The 24,581-nt window shown below is 31.7% G+C and overlaps 1 protein-coding gene and 1 pseudogene across 3 annotated transcripts; one reads left to right on the forward strand and one right to left on the reverse strand.

Annotated features, from left to right (window-relative positions):
• The first annotated feature begins 6,199 nt into the window (after positions 1–6,199).
• LOC143545667 (protein BONZAI 2-like) lies at positions 6,200–12,939 on the forward strand. 2 transcript variants are annotated; one of them, XM_077037512.1, is made up of 15 exons: positions 6,200–6,388; positions 8,474–8,521; positions 8,868–9,016; positions 9,099–9,147; positions 9,214–9,270; positions 9,368–9,556; positions 9,663–9,859; positions 9,944–10,046; positions 10,134–10,248; positions 10,892–10,968; positions 11,049–11,186; positions 11,268–11,432; positions 11,884–11,997; positions 12,094–12,190; positions 12,501–12,939. In XM_077037512.1, the coding sequence occupies exons 1-15, from the start codon at positions 6,245–6,247 to the stop codon at positions 12,593–12,595; spliced, it is 1,737 nt and encodes a 578-aa protein (XP_076893627.1). In that variant the 5' UTR covers positions 6,200–6,244; the 3' UTR covers positions 12,596–12,939. The 2 variants fall into 2 exon arrangements, with proteins under 2 accessions (XP_076893627.1, XP_076893628.1); XM_077037513.1 differs by having other exon boundaries at positions 6,263–6,388; positions 8,808–9,016.
• Positions 12,940–14,240: 1,301 nt separating this feature from the next.
• Positions 14,241–22,043, reverse strand: LOC143545668 (protein MEI2-like 4; annotated as a pseudogene). Its single transcript, XR_013137474.1, has 14 exons — positions 21,878–22,043; positions 21,746–21,785; positions 19,036–19,179; positions 18,841–18,880; positions 18,295–18,650; positions 18,051–18,209; positions 17,841–17,953; positions 17,622–17,758; positions 17,083–17,471; positions 16,676–17,000; positions 16,512–16,596; positions 15,838–15,906; positions 15,578–15,757; positions 14,241–14,539 (listed from the first exon to the last, which is right to left on the reverse strand). The product of XR_013137474.1 is annotated as a protein MEI2-like 4 (transcript).
• Positions 22,044–24,581: the final 2,538 nt, after the last annotated feature.

Here is a 24,581-nt window from a genome sequence, read left to right on the forward strand (position 1 = left end):
CCATGTAACTAAAATAGAAAAAAGTTCAAGGCACCATACCAAATTGGGTAACCAAAAGAGATGGGGATAGGTTCTCTTGTCCCACCCCACTCCTCCACATATGACCACCATGAAAGGAATTTCATGCCAAAGGCTATATAATACTTTTTTTCTTTCTCTTTGTCATTTAAGCTTAGCTTTTTATCAAATAAAAATTTAAAATACTACAGTTACGAAGCTTGAACTAAGACACTCAGAGGGCAAACTCAAAATGTATACAAAATTTTACAAACGAAGGGGGTCGGGCTAAAATTTCGGCCGAAAACGGCTGAATGTACACTACGTATAAAATTCGGGCGAAAATTGTTAAATTTTACACTACATATAAAAAATTTCGTCCGAAAATGGCTAAATTTTACACTACGTATAAAAATTTTCAGCCGGAAACGGCAAAATTGAACACCACGTATAAAAAGTTTCGGACGAAGACGGGTAAATTTACACTACTACATTAAAAAATAGGGGGCGGGGCCACGCGGGCCCTAAGCAACCTTCTCCATTGACTATATCACGGTATTGGTGAATATTCTTTAGGGCCCGGGGTGGCCCCGGCCCCCCTGTTTTTTCGTGCAGTAGTGTAAATTGACCATTTTCCGTCCAAAAATTTGTATACGTAGTGTAAATTTACCCGTTTTTGACTCAAAATTTGAAAATTATAGGTAACTCACACTTAAAAAGAACATCATGATCGTTTACCTAAAGCTATAATATCTTAAATTAAATATATCAATACCCAGGTTATTCTTTTCTTTATAACAAGTCACGAGATTAAATTCATCATTTCATAAATACGAATATAATACACTTCTTATGAAAATTTTATACAACTCGCCTTATGTGATGAATATTTTAACATGATACAATCAGTCAATCATATGCTTCTAATTCCTTTTTTTCCACTAGTTAGTAGTTTACATGTCATTTGGTGGTTGACCTCCTTGACTTTGACTTTGATTTCTAGTTGTTGGGACATATGATAGATTTTTGTTGGATAGAGCATATTAATGAGAGCACGATCTTATCACTAGATGTAGTTGCAATCACGCATTCACGCGGAGTACTAGTATATATTTTTCCAAAGGATTATTATTATATCTTTTTTTTTTGTAATGGTGTAGTGGTAGAAAACTTAAGTTTCTCAATGGAAACGAGTTCAATCCTCACAGACGACACTTTAATGAGAAACATGGGTAGCTTAACGAAGGAAAATCTCTATGATCTCCAGTTCGATTCCGAGGGTGTCCGAGTTATTCCATCAGTGGGCCTTCGGGCATGTGGGTTTTCCATGGAAATGAAGGTAACTTTGATGCGCTTAAAGGTTCTGTATGACTGGGTTGGGCTAGCTAGCGGTGGTCTTTTGTCATTAAGTCACATCGTACGGATCAGTATCTAGGCAATTCTCTGTTTGGTGGTCGTGCAAAAAAATTATATATCTTGTTTTTCGTGAAGTATTTTATCAATATTATTATTTATATCTTATGTCAATAATACAATACAATAATCTTTTGTCATAAAAAGTGTATAAATAATTATGGGTCATTGATTTCATGGCGGTAATATAATTGTAATTACGGAACACAATTGTGGACATTTTTGTTTTCATGTTCTTCCACTTTTTTAAAACACCGATAATTTTTTTATACAATAGTATTTATAAAAAAAACTACAAATTGATTTATTTTCTTTAATTCGAGTACCACACTGCTATGCTTCTCTAATAAATAAAATCGTTTTTCTTAAAAGATTATATATGTGTTGCGCATATAATGTGTGTGATTATGTTTATTTGTAATTAACTTATATCATGTGCAATCATTTAACATCATGCATCACTATTTTACCTCATGTAATTATTTTACCTTATATGCGTGATTATTTTAGTTTATGTGATATTTTTTTCATACGTAATTATATTTGTGCTTTTTACATGATTTATATTCATATTTACAATTATGTGACTTGATAGATTTATATAAGATAAGAAAACAAGGGAGTATTGGAAATTTCCTCACCTTATATTTTATTCACTAGTTTTTATTCCCCGTGTTACGGGGGTTGTGTTTCTTTTTCGTGTCTAATATTCATATTTTTTTTTGCATTTTAATTTTATGTATTATAAAAAAAGTTAAATAATATATTTAGGGTTTGATGATAAAATAGTTTCATAAATAAATGACATGTTATAACCCGTTTATAAGCTATGAGTTTGGTGAAACCCATGACCAGCTTATTTTTTTTACTATAAAATTGTTTCTTATTATAAATAACATATTTTTCTTAAAAAATTGGATAATATTTAGTATATTCCTACTTTATAAGATTTGCATATCAAATACTTGGTGAGATTTATTTTTAAAACGGTGAGATGTTATAACTTGTTTAAGGTTATCTACGTATGGTGAGACCCATACCGTGAATTCGGGTCAAATGCACTTGAAGTCTTCATTTACAAATAAAACAATATGGTGGCTTGAGTAAATGTAAGAAACAATCATAAAGCTTTTAAATGTTTCGTTTATTTACCGGGGGTTGTTTTATATTATTTTTTTCTAATATTTATTTATGTTTTGAATTTTTAATTTTTTGTTGTATGAAAGTTAATAATATACTTATGATTTGATAATAAATTGTTTCACAAATAAATGAGATATTATAACTCGGTTTAAAAGCTATATGGTTTGATGAGACCCAGGACCTATTTATTTTTTTTACTATAAAATTGATTTTTTAATTATAAATAATATATATCTTTTTTAAATAAATAATATATTAATTTTAAGTATATCCATACTTTATAGGATTTTTATATCAAATATTTGGTGGGATTAGTTTTTAATTTAATGAGATGTTATAACTCGTTTAAGAAATATATAAGTTTGATTAGACCCATACTCATAAATTCGGGTCAAATGCATGAGAAGCCTCCATTTAAAAATCAAGCAAATATGATGACTCCAGAAAAATGGGGAACGACCACATCATGACACGTAGAATTTTATTGTTTTCGTTTATATATATTATAGATATGAATCTAAAATACTCATTCGGTGCCTTAGAAAAAGCTCTACACAACTTTGCCGGATAAAGTTGCATTTTTGGATGTTCCAATTAAAAATTATATTAATATAAAATCATCCCACATTAACCAATGGGATGTGGACACGATAGAGTTTCAACTACCCTATATTATATGGTGATACCTTTCTAATTATTGTCTCATCAAGCAAATGCAATTAACTAATACAAAGATAAGATGTACTATTATAAAAAGAGATTCTAAGTTGTTAAGAATGTCACTTTTATTCGTTGAAAAATTTAATGAAATGTTTTAACCAAATACATAAGTGTATTACCAACTCATGAAATGCATTATTAAGAAAAATAATTATTTATTTTCTTTTGTTAATCCATAAATAACTTCTCTTTATCGTTACAACAACCATAGATTGGAAAGAACCACTTTGGATATATTAAACAACTAGTTTTTAACCTTCGTATTACGAGGGGTGTTTTATATTGTTTGTTCTAATATTTTTTTTTTGAATTTATTTTTTTTTATTGTATGAAAATTAATAATATGCTTATGGTTTAATGATAAATTGTTTTACAAATAAATGAGATGTTATAACCCGGTTTAAAAGCTATATGGTTTTGATGAGACCCAAGACCCGTTTATTTTTTTTACAATAAAATTGTTTTTTTTAATTATAAATAATATTTATGAAAGTTAATAATATACTTATGGTTTGATGAGACCCAAGACCCGTTTATTTTTTTTATTATAAAATTATTTTTTAGTTTAAATAATATATATATATCTTTTTTAAAATAAATAAGATATTAATTTTTAGTATATCCTATTTTATAGGATTTTTACATCAATAATTTGGTGAGAATAATTTTTTATTTAATGAGATGTTATAATCCGTTTAAGGAATATCTGGGTTTGGTAAGACCCGTACCCATGAATTCGGGTTAAATGCATGAGAAGCCTCCATTTAAAAACCAAGCAAATCTGGTGACTCCAAAAAAAGGGGGAGCGACCACATCGCGACACGTAGGATTTTTATTTCTCCATTTATATATATTATAGATAGATGCGGAACATTTATTTATATATCTATAATATATATAAACGAAGACATAAAAATCCTACGTGTCGCGATGTGGTCGCTCCCCCTTTTTTTGGAGTCACCAGATTTGCTTGGTTTTATAAATGGAGGCTTCTCATGCATTTAACCCGAATTCATGGGTACGGGTCTTACCAAACCCAGATATTCCTTAAACGGGTTATAACATCTCCATAAATAAAAAAATATTCTAAACCAAATTATTGATGTAAAAATACTATAAAATAGGATATACTAAAAATTAATATCTTATTTATTTTAAAAAATATATATGTATTATTTAAATTAAAAAACCAATTTGATTGTAAAAAAAAATAAACGGGTATTGAGTCTCATCAAACCATAAGTATATTATTAACTTTCATAAATATTATTTATAATTAAAAACCAATTTTATAGTAAAAGATATAAACGGGTCTTGGGTCTCATCAAAACCATATAGTTTTTAAACCGAGTTATAACATCTCATTTATTTGTCAAACAATTTATCATCAAACCATAAGTATATTATTAACTTTCATACAATAAAAAAATATAAATATAAAATAAATAAATATTATAACAAATAATATAAAACAACTCCGTAATACAGGGGATAAAAACTAGTGGATTTATATAATAGGAACTTGTGGCACTCCAACTCAAGCTTAATTATAAAATGCAACTGTTAACAAACATTTAAAGATCTTTTCTAAAATTAGGTGTGGTGGTTAAATACACAGTATAATTTACATATCATAATGATCATAATACACATGCTACAGCTTACAAAACACGTGTTCACAAAATTCGCCGTGATAGTCTTTCACATACCTTTCGTCTTTGTTCTTATTTCGTGATGAACATTAAACGAGTTATGTCCTTCTTATCCGACTATCTTATTTGTAGAAACGAAGTTTGATATATATTAATAATACAAATAAAGTTTGGGGGCAAAAGTTGGGGGCAGTGGCAATATGGTAATTACATGTATAATGTAATTACACTAATTACGTGGCAAATGCAACTAGAGTAATTTTATTATGCTATAAATTTACAAGTAACGTAATTTTATCACGCTATAATTTTATTGATGGCATAATTATATTACACCTCTTGTAAAGTTGTATTGTAATAAAATTACACTACTCATAAATATTATTGCATGATAAAACGATTCTAGTTTGCTTTTAAATAATATATAAGCTAAAAAGCATACATAGGGGGTGTTAGGGATTCCTTATTTTACCTCTTTATACCTTATTTAAGTCATAAGATATAACTTACAAAACCTTATACACTCAGAAAACCTAACTTTCTCAAATTCCTTATAACATATAAGTTATTTAAAGTTTAAAATATCATTAAAAAGTATCAAACAAGTCATCTATTAAAAAAATATAATACAAAATTTACAACTTGTAATAACACGTAATTAGGGGTGCAATTGAGCTCGATTAGGCTTGCTTGACTTGTTTTTTAATACAAGGACTTGAGCTGAAATTTGACTCGTGAGTTGTTTTTTTCAAGTCCGGCCTTTCAGGCTCAACTCGTTATTAATTATTAACTTATTCATATTCATTTGTTGCAATTATTATTATATAGTTGGAGAAAACCCATAAATGAGCCTAAGCTAGGCTCGAGCTCACTTAATACCTCCAAGAAGCTAAAGCTCAGCTATAAAGTGTTAACTTAATACATAAAAGTTCAAAATATATCAAACTTAAAAATACACAACGCTCGTTAAGACTCAACTAGCTTAAACAAACTTCTCAAACAAAGCTCGAAATCATGTTCAATATCCAAGCTAGAATGGTTTTATCATGTTATTCAAGGCTCAACCTCAAAAAAAACCTCAGCTCATTTCAAGCTTTTTATTTATTCGAACTCGTTTACAGTAGACTACATAGTAAAGAATAATCTAAATCCATTAAAAAAACAAAGACCAAAATAAAACGCGCTTTCTTGCTCCAAGTATTTATAAAAACAAACTCTTATTATTCTCGCCTCTTTCTTCCATCTTCTTCTTATTATTATTATTATTCACTTGCTGTTTTCAATTTCATCCATTTCCTAAATAACAGGCGGCAGTTACTATGGGCAACTGCTGCAACGGCACCGGAACCGGCGGTCAGTCTGCTATCGGCGGATCTTCTCATCATGACGCCAATGCTCCAAACGACGCCGTTGAAGGCTTTCTCAGAACTCGTGGATATCACGGCCTATACACGCAGATCGAGGTTTATTATTATTATTATTAGCTGCTTATATGTTTATTGTTAATAGCTTCTGTATGTATTGGTTTGTTGTTGTATCTCATACGGTCGGCGTAAGTTAGCATTCCGGCGTAAGTTAGCTAGAGTGACTGGTTAAGTGTTGAGTTAATGATGCACGTGTTTTTAATTGATGAATTGATTGAATAAGTTTAATGTGTTTGCTGCTGGATGTTATGCTAGGTTAGATGCATTGATGTTATATTATATATTGATTTCAGTTTAATTATATTAGGTTAATATATTTATTGTTGATAGCTTCTGTAATCTGTATGTATTGTTTTATCAGCGTTAGGATTATGCGAATTGCGTGTTTAGCATTTCGGGGTAAGTTAGTGGATTAATTGAATAGTTTTATGTTTAATTGATGAATTGATTGAATAAGTTAATGTGTTTGCCACTGGATGTTGTTCTAGTTTAGGTGCATTGATGTTATATTATCAGTTGATTTCAGTTTAGTTATATTAGGTTAATATGTTTACTGTTGGTAGCTTCTGTAATCTGTATGTATTGATTTATCGGCGTTTGTATTATGCGTTTTACGGTCGGCGTAATTTAGTGAATTAATTGAATAGTTTTGTGTTTAATTGATGAATTAATGTGTTTGCGGCTGGATGTTATTCTAGTTTAGGCACATTGATGTTATAGATATATCTATTGCTTTCAGTTTGCTTACTGTTGATAGCTTCTGTAAATTGAATGTATTGTTTTATCGGCGTTAGGATTATGCGAGTTTGTTAAATAGCTTACGGTCGGCGTGTTTAGCATTTCGACGTAAGTTAGTGGATTAATTGAATAGTTCTATGTTTAATTGATGAATTGATTGAATAAGTTAATGTGTTTGCTACTGGATGTTATGCTAGTTTAGGTGCATTGATGTTATATTATCTATTGATTTCAGTTTTAATATATTAGGTCATATTTTTACTGTTGATAGGTTTAGGTGCATTGATGTTATATTATCTATTGATTTCAGTTTTAATATATTAGGTCATATTTTTACTGTTGATAGCTTCTGTAATCTGTATGTATTGATTTATCGAAGTTTGTATTATGCGATTTACGGTTGGCGTAAGTTAGTGAATTAATTGAGTAGTTTCGTGTTTAATTGATGAATTTAATTGTGTTTGCCACTGGATGTTGTTCTAGTTTATGCACATTGATGTTATACTGTCCACTGCTCTCATTATACTGTTAATAGCTTCTGTAATCTGTATGTCTTGATTTATCGTCATTTGTATCATGCGATTTTGTTGTATCGCCTGGGGTCAGCGTATTTTAGCAGTCCAGCGTAAGTTAGGTCTAGTGACTGGTCAAGTGTTGAAGACTCTGTGCTTACATGTTTAAATATTGAATAATTTCATGTTTTTGCCACTGGATGTTATTCTAGTTTAGGCACATTGATGTTATACTATCGCCTATCCACTGCTTTCATTTTACTTATTTGTAAGTTATATGTTTAATGTTAATAGCTTCTGTAATCTGTATGTATTGGTTTATTGTTTATGTTATGCGATTTTGTTGTATAGCTTACGGTCGGCGTATTTTAGCGTTCTGGCGGAAGTTAGGTCTAGTGACTTTAAAAGTGTTGAAGGTTACATGTTTAATTGATGAGTTGATTGAATAGTTTTATGTTTTTGTCACTGAATGTTATTCTAGTTTAGGCACATTGATGTTATACTGTCAACTGAATTTATTTTACTTATTTTAGGTTATATATATTTACTCTTAATAGCTTCTGTAATATATGTTTATGAATTCACCGTTGTTCACTGTGTTATGCTCGTTTGTCATATCGCCTACGCACGCCGTGTTTTAGCATTTCGGCGGAGGTTGAAAATGTTAGGCCTAGTGACCGGTCAGGTGTTGAATTATATACTTAATGGTACAGGAACAGTGTGTCTGGCAAGATGTTTTGCTATCGTTCACTTTGCACTATTGACTATACGTTATAGTCACATGATTAACGATAAATTAGCTATTGTAATACGGTTTATGGTTCTTAATTACCTCATATTCTGTTTCTCTAATGCATTAAATATATTCTTGCAGTTATCCTTATCTGCTTCAAATTTGCGTGACCGGGATGTGCTTTCCAAGGTTGGTTGCTTGCTTTCTACCTAGAATCTGCTTAATTAGAATTCTTTTTATTTTCTAATGTTGGTTTGCTATCACAGTTGTTATAATAGATGCTTCTTATAGCTTAGTATAATATATAGAATTTGGTAGCATATTTATGTGAAAATAGTACAAGAGAAAACCAGGAATAGCATTTTTCTTCTCTTTGATAGTTTTCGTTAGTTAGCACAAGATTTTTAATTTTCTTTTGCTTAGATTTGTTTATAAGTTTACGAATAAAGTGAAAACTTGCTTTTTAACTACACAGGTCTTCATCTTTATACATGAAAGTTTGCCTGCTTCTCACACATATATGTTTCATTTATAGAGTGATCCTATGGTAGTTATATACACAAAAGGAAGGGACGGTTCATTGCAAGAGCTTGGTCGTACTGAAGTTATTCTAAATTCATTAAGTCCCCAATGGATTAAAAAAGTTAATATTACTTATTACTTTGAGGTGGTTCAGACACTGGTGTAAGTTTTGCAACCCAATCAATCCTTCTTTTTACATGCATATATATTTTTGAGTGTCATTTACCATTGTATTCTATCACAGGTTCCATGTGTATGATATTGATACTCAATTCCATGGAATCGAAGAAAAGGTATCTTAGCTTTTTTCGTATTCTAATGTCTTTTAGAACTCGAAATGACATATTATTGTTTTACAGATGCTTAAGTTGGATGAACAGCAACTTCTGGGCGAGGCTAGTTGTTTATTATCTGAGGTATTAACTATTCGTATGTTTTATAAACACACACCACGTATACGTAAAGTCAAAGCATTTATTGTAAGTGTCATATGCTGACTTTATTTCTACATAGATAGTAACCAAACGAGACCGCACAGTGGCCATAGATCTTGTGGGAAAAGTGGGATCCACCAGCTCCACTCATTTAAGGAAATTAGGGCAGCTTAAGGTTCATGCAGAAGAATGTGCCGTCTCAAAAACTACAGCTGAGTTGGTATTTAGATGCACTGATTTAGAGAATAAGGAAATCTTCTCCAAAAGTGTATGTAACGTCTGATCAATATATCATAAATTCATTTCGAGTAATTTCTAAATGTGAATTCATATTACGACTAGCATTGATGTTTATTTCATTTTGTTTTTTGCAGGACCCTTTTTTAGTAATTTCTAAATGTGTGGAGAGTGGTAATCCTGTTCCAATTAGCAAAACAGAGGTTTTGAAAAATGATTTAAATCCAATGTGGAAACCTGTCTCCTTAAGTATCTCACGAGCTGGAAGCAAGGAAACACCACTCGTTATCGAGTGCTTCAACTTTAATAGTAACGGGAGGCATGATTTACTCGGGTAAGAAATTTACATTTACAGTAACTTCTATTTTAGTTTTCAATAGACCAAAATGGTGACAATTTAAAGATATAATGTATTCAGCAAAGTTCAGAAGTCACTTGCTGACTTGGAAAAATTATCTTCTGGTGGGCAAGGAGAGCATATGTTTGTACCCATATCTGTTGGGAAAGACCAGCAAACTAAGGTTTAACAATAAATTAATGCATATATGCCTATAAGTTTGTGTCATCTTATCTTTTGTTTATATATATGCATAAAACATTGAATGCAGGTATTGAAGAGTCGGCTATATGTAGACAAGTTTTCGGAAAGTGTTCATCATACGTTCCTCGATTACTTGGACAATGGCTTTGAATTGAGCTTCATGGTGGCCATAGATTTCACAGGTATCTGATCCTTCTCTAGAAATGCATATGCTTCCTTTGACCTTAGAATTAGTTGACTTTTCAAGAAGAGTCCTATCAGTTGTCAAAACGATACAAATCTGTAATTTACTTTTCTTTTCTTAGTCCACAGTGATATGTTATCACAATGAATTTCAAATTAACATTGATAAACAGTATATGCACATTAAAAATAAAATGATAGACAATATAGTTGAATATAGTTGTTTATGATAAACAAAAGAGTTTTTTTCTTCTTCCAGTTCATCTTCATTTTCTCCATATGCTTACAGTAAAATCAATACAACAAAGATTTGAAAGTTTGAATATTAGCAATAGGAACATATTAAGCACAACTGAATCATCAACAATGAAATGAAACTGAAGCACAACTACACACTTGTAGAACAGTTGTGATACTGATAACTAACATAAGGTTTTTAAAGTATACAATGAGCAAACCGTTGTATGTTGCCTTAACATTAAAAACAAAATTAATTTTTATGAGCCATCATGAAAAAAGATATATATATTAGATTTGTTATCAAACTATACTTGAATCATGTACATAATCGTTATAGTAATTGATTGATTCTAATGAGATGGTATGTATGAAAACTCATAATCTTCTATGTTCAATTTTCAGCCTCCAATGGAAATCCTCGTTTACCAGATTCTTTACATTATATAGACCATTCTGGACGTCCAAATGCATATCAGAGGGTAGGAATTGGATTTTTGCGTATTTTATACAAAATATATAAATATTTAAAATTATAATTATGGTATTGTATATATTTTAGGCAATACTAGATGCTGGTGAGGTACTGCAGTGTTATGATTCCGAGAGGAAGTTTCATGCATGGGGCTTTGGAGCACGGCCAATTGACGGTCCCGTCTCCCATTGTTTTAACCTAAACGGGAGCAGTGGCCACTCAAAGGTAAAACTTAATTCTGTTTATTGTTTTATTCATATTCTTGATATTTAAATTGATATTTATCGTTACTTGTTGTCATTCTAGGTTGAAGGGATCCATGGAATTATGACGGCATACACAAGTGCCCTTTTCAATGTCACACTTGCCGGGCCCACCCTATTTGGACCCGTGATTACCGCTGCAGCAAGGATTGCCAGCCAGTCTTTAGCAGCTAATGAAAAGAAATACTTTGTTTTATTAATCATCACGGTATACATCACCATTCACTAAACTATATATACATACATACATACATATATATATATATAGGCAAAAGATCCAATACAATAATACCTTAACGTACAATAGGTATGCGAATCCCCTTTTTTCACGAAATCGATCCATGAAATCACATCCCAACATCTCGGAATCGTCAATGCATATCCAATTAATCATTAGTTCACCGAAAAAAACAGTTTTGGATCGTTAATCGATCAATCTTTTACTTTTTTTCACGAAAACCGTTTTTGAGCGTTTTCTGAGCGTTTTAGGTTTTTGGCTGAGCGTTTTAGTATTTTTGCCTTTAAGCGTCTCGCGTACCTATCGTATGTTAAGACATTATTGTACAGTATCTCGACCCTATATATATATATATATATGTATATCTGATATTTCATTGTTTTGTTATAACTTATAAGCTAATTAACCGGGAATGTGACAGGATGGAGTGATAACAGATCTGCAAGAAACAAAGGACGCGCTCGTGAATGCATCTGACCTGCCACTATCTATCCTTATTGTTGGGGTTGGTGGGGCCGACTTTAAGGAGATGGAGGTACTAAAATTACCTTTTCACCCTTCTTTGTTTCCGTTCAAGTATTGCATATTACTTATAAGGGATGTTGTTGTCTTCAATATTAATGTTTGGCAGATTTTGGATGCTGACAAAGGAGAGAGGCTTGAAAGTTCGACGGGACGTGTTGCAACAAGTGACATAGTCCAATTTGTTCCGTTTCGAGATGTACAAGGTAATCTATTACTAGTGTTGTAGAACTCACTAGGCGCTAGTAGGGCGGTGGGGTGGAGACTAGCGATTAGTCGGGATTAATAGGGATTTATCAGATAGAAATTTATATGTAATTTTTTAAATATAAATATATGCCAAATTTTATATATAAATCTTTCAATTTCGACCGATTTGACCAAATAGCGATTAATCGTGGATTGGTAACTATATTACACTCAACTTTTTGTAAGATTGGTAGAGTTAAAAAGTTTTCCAAAAACCGAGAGTTGACTTTTATTTTTTTTCGATTTTTTTGTTTTTCTTGCATGTAGGCACAGAAATGTCTGTCGTTCAATCGCTTTTGGAAGAACTACCTTCACAATTCTTAACCTTCATGAAAAACCGAGATATTCACCCAAGTACATGACCATGTACAAAATTGTAAATACATGTTACTAGTGCTTTCTATCATATTCCGTGTGCAATTTTCGATCTCATTCTCTTCACCCAGTAATACTCATCATTTGGATAGATCCGATGGCTCGATTGTCCTATATCAACGTGTGGGACCCATCAAAAGCGTGGCATTAGATCTATCCAGATTACGAGTAAAAGGAGAGAATGGCTTTGAATATGTTTCACTTTTGATAGAAACACAAATCGTTGTGTGTTTTTAGAGTTGATTTGCACATCACATATGTGATAGTTTTGGAGTTGTGAAAGAGTTTGTCTCAATTGCTTCGTATCTTGAACAAATTGTAATCTTTTTTTATTTTTGTTACTCATGTTATATATGATATTTTTTATTTTTAGTTTTGATATTTTATTTAATAGATTGGTAATATTCAAAAAAAAAATTCACTCACAAACGTATTAAATATATAAAAATTTGTTGGTTCTAATTATTTATTTTCTATGCACTACATACAAAGTATTGAAAAAATACTTTCAGTTTTCTATTTAAAATTGGTTGTATAATGAACAAACTATTATGTGAATATACATTAGAACATTGTATTTGTAATTTTAGTAAAGAGAATAAGAAGTTAGCTTAATTAATATATAAGGGTAATACTTTTATTGCAGGTAAATAATCTACTTGCATAAAAAAAGTTAACTTCGCATGCAACTTAATACAAAAGTATTCAATTATTAATTCACTTATTTTTTTGTTAAATCTATAATATATATAAACGAAAACATAAAAATCCTATTTGTCGCGATGTGATCGCTTCCCCTTTTTATGGAGTCACCAGATTTGCTTGATTTTTAAATGGAGGTTTCTCATGCATTTGATCTGAATTCACGGGTATGGGTCTTACCAAACCCAGATATTTCTTAAACGGGTTATAACATCTCATTAAATTAAAAACTAATCTCACCAAATATTTGATATAAAAATCCTATAAAGTAGGATATACAAAAAATTAATATAAGATTTATTTAAAAAAGATATATATTATTTATAATTAAAAAACCAATTTTATAGTAAAAAAAATAAACGGACATTGGGTCTCATCAAACCCATATAGCTTTTAAACCGGGTTATAACATCTCATTTATTTGTGAAACAATTTATTATCAAACCATAAGTATATTATTAACTTTCATACAATAAAAATTCAAAAAATCAATAAATATTAAAAACAAATAATATAAAATAACCCCCGTAATACGGGGGATAAAAACTAGTATATATATAATACAATTAGAAATATATTTTTGGTTTGGTTATCGTATTTTAGAAAACGTCAATAAAACAATATATTTTGACATAATTGCTTGTTGCATGCATAGGCCTTATTTAGGCCAGGTTTATTCTGAAATCACAGAATTGTCGATGGATCACTCAAGAATATATAAACCAGCCAACACGTTTGAGATCTCTTGCTTATTATGTTACTTGTAATTATCGATGGATCACTCAAGAATATACATATATAAACCCTAATCGATGCCTATGAAAGCAAGCCAGTCTAGACCAAACCACGATAAATTTGTGTTCAGTCCATGTGAGCGTTAATCCCTAACACTTGACGACAAGGTAAAATGGTGTAATATCTTAGTAACAATTTGCGAAAGTTAGCTTGACTGATTAACAATTTTTAAAATTAGATGACAAAGCAAGACATAGAGTCAAAATGCCTTGTTATAAACTCAAAAAGTTATAAATATTAAAGTATGCAAAGGGTAGTCATTTGCTTGATAATTTGGTCACATTGGAAAATTAGATTCAGATGGTGTCCTTTAAGTGATAATAAGACTCCCATGTTAAGGAACTTGACAACTCTTGGTTTGCATTCACTTTGTGGGCGTTAGACCGGTTCTTGTGTCGTCTTGATTGAACATTTGGACCCAAGGGGAAAGGCTCCTACACACGTAAACAAATCGACTTTGATTATATACAATTAATAAAAATAAATGATACACTTGACAATCATTGATTATAAAGTTGATTACTTATGGCATCTTAAAACCCGTTTACTTGATGATTGGTCAATTTGGGTTATATTTATATTTGTAACCGGTCAAGTGGATTAAAAGTTGAGGCGTGCATAGTTTAGTTTGGATCGGTTTTGGGCTAAAACCCAACCAAAACTTCGGTTTTTGAATACCATTCGGTTACAGTTATCGGTTTTTCGTTTTATTTGAGCTTGAGAATCTTGGGTTGGAAAAAATTGCCCAAAATAATGAGTTTAGACCTAAATCATTTGTTACTTAATAACTAATTAAATTATTAAACATTTGGGCTAAAATTTTTGAGTTGCTTATTTATTACATCCTTATAACTTACTTAAAATGAAAATCTATAAATTCGGTTCAGTACGGATTTTTCTGTTTTTATTACGCTCAAAACCAAAACCAAAACCAAAACCAAAACCAAAACCAAAACCGAACCGTAAATTCGGTTTTTACAAAAACATAAAACCAAATTGTCGTTTTTGCATGTGTTCGGTTTTTTCAGTTTACCTTTTATGGTTTTTTTAGTACAAATCGGTTTTTCAGTTTCATGCGCACCCTTAATTATACGCTTTGACCTTTGCGGCAATTCAACTTGGTCCAACCCGTTTTGACCTTTTACAAATACTATGTTTGCTACCTCTACTTAATATGCATCAAAAGTCACACCTTTATAGATTCCATTTTCCAATGCCTTGATTGTGGACTTTCGATAGGCCAGTCTTGGAAACGGGTTGGGCCAAGTTGAAATAGCAACACGTTTTGTTTTTTCGAAACTTTTTGAATAATCAATACAATTAATATGAATAAAAGCTATACTAATTTGTTTGAATAGATCAATTTAGGAGTTTAAACTTTAAGCATAACCAAATAACACGTTGGTAACTTTCAACCGCCTCATGTTTCTAAATTTGGCCCGTTAAAAATCGTGTAGAATGTGATATGTTACCTGACTTCCAGCATTCGGGCCATCTGTAGTAAAGAGAATAGGATGACAACACTTATCTTGATTTAACAAGCTTGATTCCTGAAAGTGTGCAACTAGGGCAGCTTTTCCTTGGATTCTAGCATATGCAAGACATGCCACTTTTCCGCTATGAAACTTTTCCCATCTTTTTCCATGAAATGACTGCAAACATATGCGCCATTGTTGGTATTTCTTTTCATTAAATTAAATCATAACCGAGAATTTAGTGGATTAAAACTTACCTTGTGAAACGGCACTATCTGAAGTGGATCAGTCATGTTTATAAACGCATACCCCATATTGCACTTGTTCTGTTAAACAGCAACACAAGAATATGATTAGTGTTGTAAACGAACCGAACTGTTCGCCCGGAAGTTCGTGAATGTTCCCGTTCGTATTACTAAATGAACGATTATGAACAAAGAATTTCGTTCGATTAACTAAATGAATGAACACGAACATATACCATGTTCTTTCAATTGTGTTCGTTTACATGCGTTTATGTTGTTTGTTTATGTTCATTAAAGATTTTTTCTTTATATATATTTTTGAGCAAAATTGTTATTTATAAAACAAATATATTTATATGAGTACTATGTAATTAATTTATAGTAAATTAACATACAAATATGAATGTTAAAATTAACACCAACACAAACTCAGTTAACAAATCAAATAAAACATTGTTTGTGTTCATTTGTGTTCATGAAGCGTTCACGAACAAATTCAGTTTCTTAATGAACGGACATGAACAAGTAATTTCGTTCTTCATGAACCGTTCGCTTGTCCAGTAAAAGCTTAACGAACAAACATGAACAAGGCCTAGTTTGGTTCGTTTACAGCCCTAAATATGATTAGAGATGGTAAACTTTATAACACAAGAATAAAATGTCAAACAATAGTATACTACTCTTACCTTGAAGTCAAGAGGAAGATATAAGAAATCATAAGTTCCTTGATTGTGTTCATTGATTACAGACAGTAGCATTGCTGAGCTGTACCTGCAGTAATAACACTGGATTCAGTAACTGCAAAACAAGTATTATGAAAAAAAACATAAAAATACAGATGTTAACGTACTTATTTGGAATATTTTTAATCATCAATGTGGTTCGGGTGTCTTCCCCACTCAAGACACGGTCAATATCAAGTTCAAACTGTTTATCGTCTGTCTGACAGGAAAGAGCGTCATGCCTTCCATGTGACATTCTTCTCGCCCGTCCCTTTGACCGACTAAAACCACACTTTTTGGGATTGGAAGTGGTATGAGCACAAACACCATCAGTATTGAATGGAGGCGAGTATGACCAGATTACAGGACTTAAATGCTGATTCTGGAAGGAGCTAGAACGGTTCAAGACAGGATGATGTGCCCTCAGTGCTGGCCTGGCAATTCTTGAAGAGCCTGTCATGATCATGATAAATAATTTGAGTAGGTAACTAAAATAGAAATGACAACTTTCTGGACAGAAATAGAGAATACTGACCTCCAAACATGTGTTCCACTTGTGGGCCATATGAACCGAACATATGAAGATGGTTGTCATTTGTTTCTGGTGTAAAACTAACTTTTTCCAAGTTTAAAGAGTCAAAGGTGACAAGTCCGTTGCAGTTGATGGGTACTGATTGCGGATGGAAAGCTTGATCGGTAGAATAATGTGTCATGTGGCCAAATTGAGGATTATTATAAGTAGAGGGAATCCCAACAGTAGATTGAAAGCTATTTGGAACACAACAATTTGTCTGGATTGGTGATTGTACACCATAGATTAATTCATCCTTCATGCACATACCATGTGGTAACGAGTTGCTATTAGGGTTTTGACATGACCTAAGGTGATCTTGCATTAGCCCGTGAGTAAACTGTTGCATCACGCTGCATAGAAGATAGTTGTTAGTAATTCAAGAGATAGGATTTTATCAGATTTAGAACAAAAAACTAAGCATATCGTAGATTTATCTTTATCTCAGCTTGGGAACGTATGGCAAATGCAGAGATGATTAATTACAAATAATGAAATAATACCTTTTAGCGTGTTCTGGATAGCTTACTTCAAGTTTGATCCCGTGCAACATATTGCTACTACTTAATCCATTAATAGCTGCCGCTCTAGCTCGAATATCATAGAACTCAATGCGTCTCTGATGTGTAGTTCCACATATCTGTCGGTAAAAAGAAAAAAACACATAAGAAGGATGATTCATCATGTTATTTAAATGATAAAAAGTTCAGCCAGTAACTTACTTCTTCAATTTCTCCAAAGTTGTGTAATATTTGGTGAATTCTTCATTTGATATAGAGGGATCACAATTTAATACCTCAAGGCTGGCCTCATCAAGGTACTGTCTTGAGGTATCCTATTTATGAGTCAAAGTTGTAAAAGTCAAAACGAATCCAGCAACATATTCACACATAAATATTTAAAAAAAAATGCTTCTCATTTTGGTCATGTACCTTTGGATTCAAATAACCTATGTTAAGCTTCTCATTTTCCAGTTGCATATTTTGAAGATTGCTAAATGCGATAGCAGCAGCCCTTTTGTCATAATATGAAATTATCACAAAACCTTGACTTCTACAAGTTGTGTAGAAAGTTTGTATATATCCATATTGCTGATAAAGGAAAGTAGCCATTATAAGAATATAAAGATTAACCATTAAGTAAACAAAGGAGTAACAGTGATAAGCAGTAATGCACCTCAAAAAGAGCCCTAAGTTTTGAATCTTCAACTCTGTTATCCACATTTTTCAAAAGAAGTGTTCTGGAAGGATGTTCACTGGAAACTAAATAGTCTGAACCGCTTTGATCACTATTAAGTCCTTCAGCGGTCAAAAACTTCTGTTGACTAATATATAATTTAGAATTCCCTTCTAATTCCATGCCTCCATTACTGCTGAACAGATCATAATCTTCATCATCACTATTTACAGTAGCGGTACATCCCAATTCATTAATTACACCAGAGAACAGATCTTCCTCATCAGGAAGAAGACTTTCAATAGTCTGTAATTGTTTGGGGCAAATTAATGACCCTTTTTCTTCAAGGCATGTGACTGCAGTAATTACAGAAATGTTAATATTAAATCTTTGTCACAATCATTGTATTGCCAACAGATAAAGAAAGACTTGGTAATCTAGAGCAATCTTTCAAAACCAGTTGGAAGTGATGAATGCTTGCAGTCAGAAAGAACAACTATATATCTATAAATATAAACAATTAAGCATGAAATGAATAATGCTCACCTTGCTTATCAGCTTTCAGAGTTGATTTTGCAGCACGTTCCTTGCAAAGTAAAAACATAGGTTTTTTTCAGAAATTCAATAACAAATTAAGATCCCTTGAGAAGAAAATAATAATAAACCATAAATCCACATATATAAAATGACAGAATAAAACAAACACATATGCTACAAATACAAAAGGTTAAAAAAGGGTACCTGTTGATCCTTCACAGCAACTGGCATGATGACAGTAGTGAAGCATAACAAACAGGATGAAGAAGGTCTACAAGCCCCAACTTAGTATCACTTGATCCCTATTTAAACATTATGTGAGGCTGACCACTTGACCAATGATGAACCCTAGTTCACTACAGTAGACCTGAAATTAAAACAGTTTGTCTTATACTTTTATATAAACAGTAAACACACGCATGAGCATGAAGGTTTGACAGCTCACACCATATAGCAAAGTTACATAAAACCTTCAAAGCATTAATTTCCTTTTCAGATATAGTAATCACACTTTTTACAGCTTTCTTAACTTTTCTGCCTATCCAACAGTTCTCCCCTAGTAATAAATATTCATCTGAACAGAGCAATTTATAGTAATTAGACTAAAATTCCAAAATTAGATACAAAATTAATTTCACACACTCATCAGAAGCGACTAAAATCACCAAAATGCAAGATCAAACACCACAAATTCACAAAATTTTACGGAATTTAATTATACAGGCTAGTGCCTAACAACCAGCGAAACCGCACTATTGATTTCCGACGTACTTTGCACAAACAGGACGAAGAAGGTCTACAAGCCCTAATTTAGCATAATTTGATCCCTATTAAAACATTATCCGAGGCTAACCACTTGACCAATGACTATTAGACTGACAAACCCTAGTTAAGTACAGCAGACCTGAAATTAAAACAATTTGTCTAATATAAACAGTAAATACACACATAAGTATGAAGATATGACAGCTCACAGCATATAACCAATTTCTCATAATCATAACCAGAACCTTCAAATCATTAATTTCCTTTTCAAAACAGCATAATAGTCCTATCCAACAGGTCTTCCAAATAAGCATTCATCTGATTTCTAACCTATTAATCTCTACAAAAATTAAACTAAAACTCTAAAATTAGGTCAGAAAATTAACTTCACAAACTCATCGAAAACAACTAAATTCACTGAAACGCAAGATCAAACACCACAACTTCACAAAATTCTATCAAAATCAAGCATACACACTAGCGCCTAACACTCAAAGAAACCGCATTAACATAGTCACATAGTCAACTATCATAAGCCCTAGTTCAGTACAGCACACCTCAATATAAAACAATCTGCCTAACACAAACAGTAAACACACAATTTAACATAAAAGTCTGACAGCTCACAGCATATAACCAGTTTCTCATAACCAGAACTTACTGCAAATTACAAACACAAAACCTTCAAATCACCTATCCAACAGTTCCTCCTAATAAACATTCATCTGAATTCTAAACCTAACAATTTCCACAAAAACTAAACATAAACTCCAAAATTAGGTCACAAAATTAACTTCACAAACTCATCAGCAACACCCAAACGCAAAATCAAACACAAAACATTCACAAAACTCATCAAAATGAATCATACACGCTAGCGCCTAACAATCACGAAACCACACTCACGTAGTCACATAATAAACTATCATTAGCCCTAGTTTAGTACAATAGAACTGAAAATAAAACAATGTGCTTAATATAAACAGTAAACACACAATTCAGCATAAAAGTCTGACAGCTCACAACATACAACCAATTTCTCACAACCAGAAACTTCAAATCATCAATTTCCTTTTCAAAATAGCATAATAGGCCTATCCAACAGTTCCTCCTTATAAGCACACCTGAATTCTTAACCTAAACAGTTTCTGCAGAAATTAAACATAAACTCCAAAATTAGGCCACAAAAACAACTTCAAAAACTCACCGGAAACACCTAAATTCACCTGAACACAAGATCAAACACTAATTATTCACAAAACACACAATTCAGCATAAAAGTTCGACAGCTCATAGCATATTACCAGTTTCTCACAACCAGAACAACTTACTGCAAAGTTACAAACACAAAACCTTCAAATCACCTATCCAACAGTTCCTCCTAATAAACATACACTTGAATTCTAAACCTAACAACTTCCACAACAAATAAACATAAACTCCAAAATTGGGTCGCAAACTCACCGGAAACACCTAAATGCAAGATCAAACACTAATTACTTCATCTGATGTTAAACCTAACAATTTATACAAAAATTAAACATAAACTCCAAAATCAGGTCACCAAATTAACTTCACAAACTCAACAAAAACTAAACATTCACAAAACTCATCAAAATCACACATACACGCTAACACCTAACAATCAACGAAATCGCACTCACGTAGTCACTTAATCACAGCATACAACCAATTTCGCACAACTAGAACCTTCAAATCATCAATTACCTTTTGAAAACAGCATAATAGGCCTATCCAACAGTTCCTCCTTATAAACACACATCTGAATTCTAAACCTAACAAATTTAACACAAATTAAACATAAACTCCAAAATTAGGTCACAAAATCAACTTCACAAACTCACCGGAAACACCTAAATGCAAGATCAAACACTAATTACTTCATCTGAATTCTAAACCTAACAAATTCAACACAAATTAAACATAAACTCCAAAATTAGGTCAAAAAATTAACTTCACAAACTCAACAAACACTAAACATTCACTCGTACACGCTAACACCTAACAAACACCGAAATCGGAGTGACGTAAGCAACGTAATCAAGTAACACCGTCAAATTCCGACGTAATTTGAAGAAGCGAAGGTAGATTAAAGTGTAAAATTAGGTATAGAAAAAATTAGGTAAACCAGAACTAACCAGCGGCTGAGTGTGTAGTTATAATAATATCTGCAAAATAATAATAATCAGAAGCAAATTATAAAGTTATGAATAATAATAATAACAATAATAGAGTAGGAAGAAAGCAGGTGGTTAGTTACAAGTACGGTTGGAGAGTGGTGGCCGGAGAGAGAGTAGGTGTTTCCGGTGGTGTGTGTTGTGTGTGTTGTGTGTGTGTGTGTGTGTGTGGCTTTGAATGAGAAAATGACAAAATAAGTGAAAAAGAAATGGGCGCGATTTGTGTGTGTTTGCGTGAGGCAGTTAAATTACGAATTACGTAATTTGCAATTTGTGTGTGGTATTATTATTATTATTATTATTATTATTATTATTATTATTATTATTATTGACAAGTATTTTATTTTTTTTTCATTTTCATAAAGATATCTATTATTTTAAAAAAAAAAACTAGAGTATTGAAACAGATTATTAAGAAACTACATCTAATCGGTCAGAAGTAGAGTGTGTTTGGTTCACTAAAAAGACACAATATAATAGTTCGTTGAGCCTTTAAAAAAAACATGTTGAATGATTCAGATGTTACCTCTTAATTAATTAGATTTCTTAATAATTCATCATCGAATTGACAAACACTGTCTAAGTGGTGTGGAATAGCACTTCATGAGACATCACATGGTTGGGGCGTTAAGCATCAATTACGGGTGTCAGATGGAAGGCGATATAGTAGGGATGAATATTTGGTACCGAAAACTGATGCTGGTATGGTATTGAACCTACCCATTTTTTTTAAATATGGTATCGGTATATTTGGTACCGGGTATTCGGTACACTTTTTCAGAAAAACGGTACTGGTATTTTCTTAACGGCCTCGTCTTTATGTCAAAGAGCGATACGGGGCTAGCGGGCATGAGGCTTGGGGTGTGGGGACACACTTTTTTCAAACCAATTAAATCGCTCCTTTCACTTTTTTATTAAAAAAAATCAAAAATAGTTTTTTACATAGTTAAAGTTAGTGAGATTTGTATGTCTACGTGACAATAATATGACGTGACGTTTTTCATTATTTAGTTAAACCGTTATACATTGTCCAATAAAAATTTAAAATATTTAGAAGAAACCTTGTTACTAGTGTTTAAAGTATTTACTTGTTTTAAAAATGCCCATGGTATTGAAAATTTGAAATACGTGAAAAAATCAGAAAATGATTCTTTCTTCATAAATAGAAGTTAATACGTTCACTTAATTCATAATTTATTGTTATTTATGCGAAATTTGAAAATCAAATTACTATTATATCTTTAAATTAAATTTAAAATTCTGAAAGTTATTGAGAGAAAAACACTTAAAAGCTTGATCAAAAAGTGAATTTGTTTTTTAAAAATTTAGATGTTAAAACAATTTATTTAGCTATTTTTGAAAGAAATCCACTTTTTTTTCTTAGTTTCTAAATTTTGCACTATACATGGTTTGGGATCCAATCTTTGACATCATAATTTACACCTATTATTATCATACCGTCTCACGCTCACCAAAGTAGAAATGGCTGAAAGACATCCATCTAAAAAAAGAATTGTATTAAAAGTCTCAAATGACGTATAATACACTTATCTATCGTTATAATTTCACATATTAAATAAAGAACTTTTTAACGATTAGACGTATAATGCACTGAAAACTCATTTCCCCCCTCTTATTTATGACGAGAAACCTTTTTCATTACATACCGCTCCCCGTTCCTTTATCCACTCGTGTTGTTGTCGTCCTTCCTACCCACCAACAATGCTATGTGCAATAGCCGTGCCTACTTTAACATTTTTTGTTAATGGTTGTACAAAACTATCAAGAAGTTTAAAAGCTATATATGTCATATTTATATCAACTTGTTTTCGGATTTCGGTATTCATATCAAAACAGTTTAGGGTATTTACATCAACTCTTTTCATTATTTTGAAATTTACACTGTATCTTAAGTCATGTTTAGTATACAAAAGTGAGAGGAAATTTAATGGATCATTGTGAATGATGAAAAAAATGGTGTTTAGTTGGTCATTAGAATAAAATAATCTATTACATTTTTCATTATGTTACCCCTAAAACACTTCAAATTTATTTCATCTACGATTTTTTTTCATTCCATTTTCCCTTGCACACTAGATCAGTTCCACCACCACCACACGTCGTCACCCTCTACCACTACCGTCAACCACCATTAACGCCCGCCCACCACCGCTACCGCCACTCACTACCATTTTTTATTTATTCATTCTTTTTTCTGCTTACCAAACAATACAAAGTAATAATTCATTACACTTTCGCATGATAATCAAATATCTTAATGAAATGGCAATGATCAAGTTCATTACTTCGTTCATTAGGTTAGCTCATCAATTCCATCCATATTAATCTTGTTATTGTTGTAACATAAAAACAATATATTTTTTTTTGTCATTAATTATTTCTAGATATTTTTCTTGTAAAATTATAATCTTATCAATTGACATTACCACGGCGTGACTAGATTACACCAAATGTTAGTTATGAGGATGCTAACTATGAAAAATATAATGCTCCCCGTTGTTTATGTATTAGATCATACTCTATAAGCATTAACTCAAAACTCTTTAAACAAAAACAAGTACTAGTAGTGGTTAAGAAATAAGTATTATTAATGGTAAATAGAAAGGTAGCGCCTACAAATATAGTAAATCTAGCAAATATAGTAAATCTAGCGATTCAAAGAGGTTTCAGTTGTAAAGTAGTAATAAAGTCATAAAGACCGCCCATCACCAAAATGATGAATGCTCAAAACTTTGGAGCGCCGTTAAAGAAAAAGGCAAACATACA

The sequence above is a fragment of the Bidens hawaiensis genome, unplaced genomic scaffold (genome assembly GCF_021521415.1).
Source record: "Bidens hawaiensis isolate Kalapana, Puna unplaced genomic scaffold, B.hawaiensis_p1.1 tig00013988_1, whole genome shotgun sequence".
NCBI lineage: Eukaryota > Viridiplantae > Streptophyta > Magnoliopsida > Asterales > Asteraceae > Bidens > Bidens hawaiensis.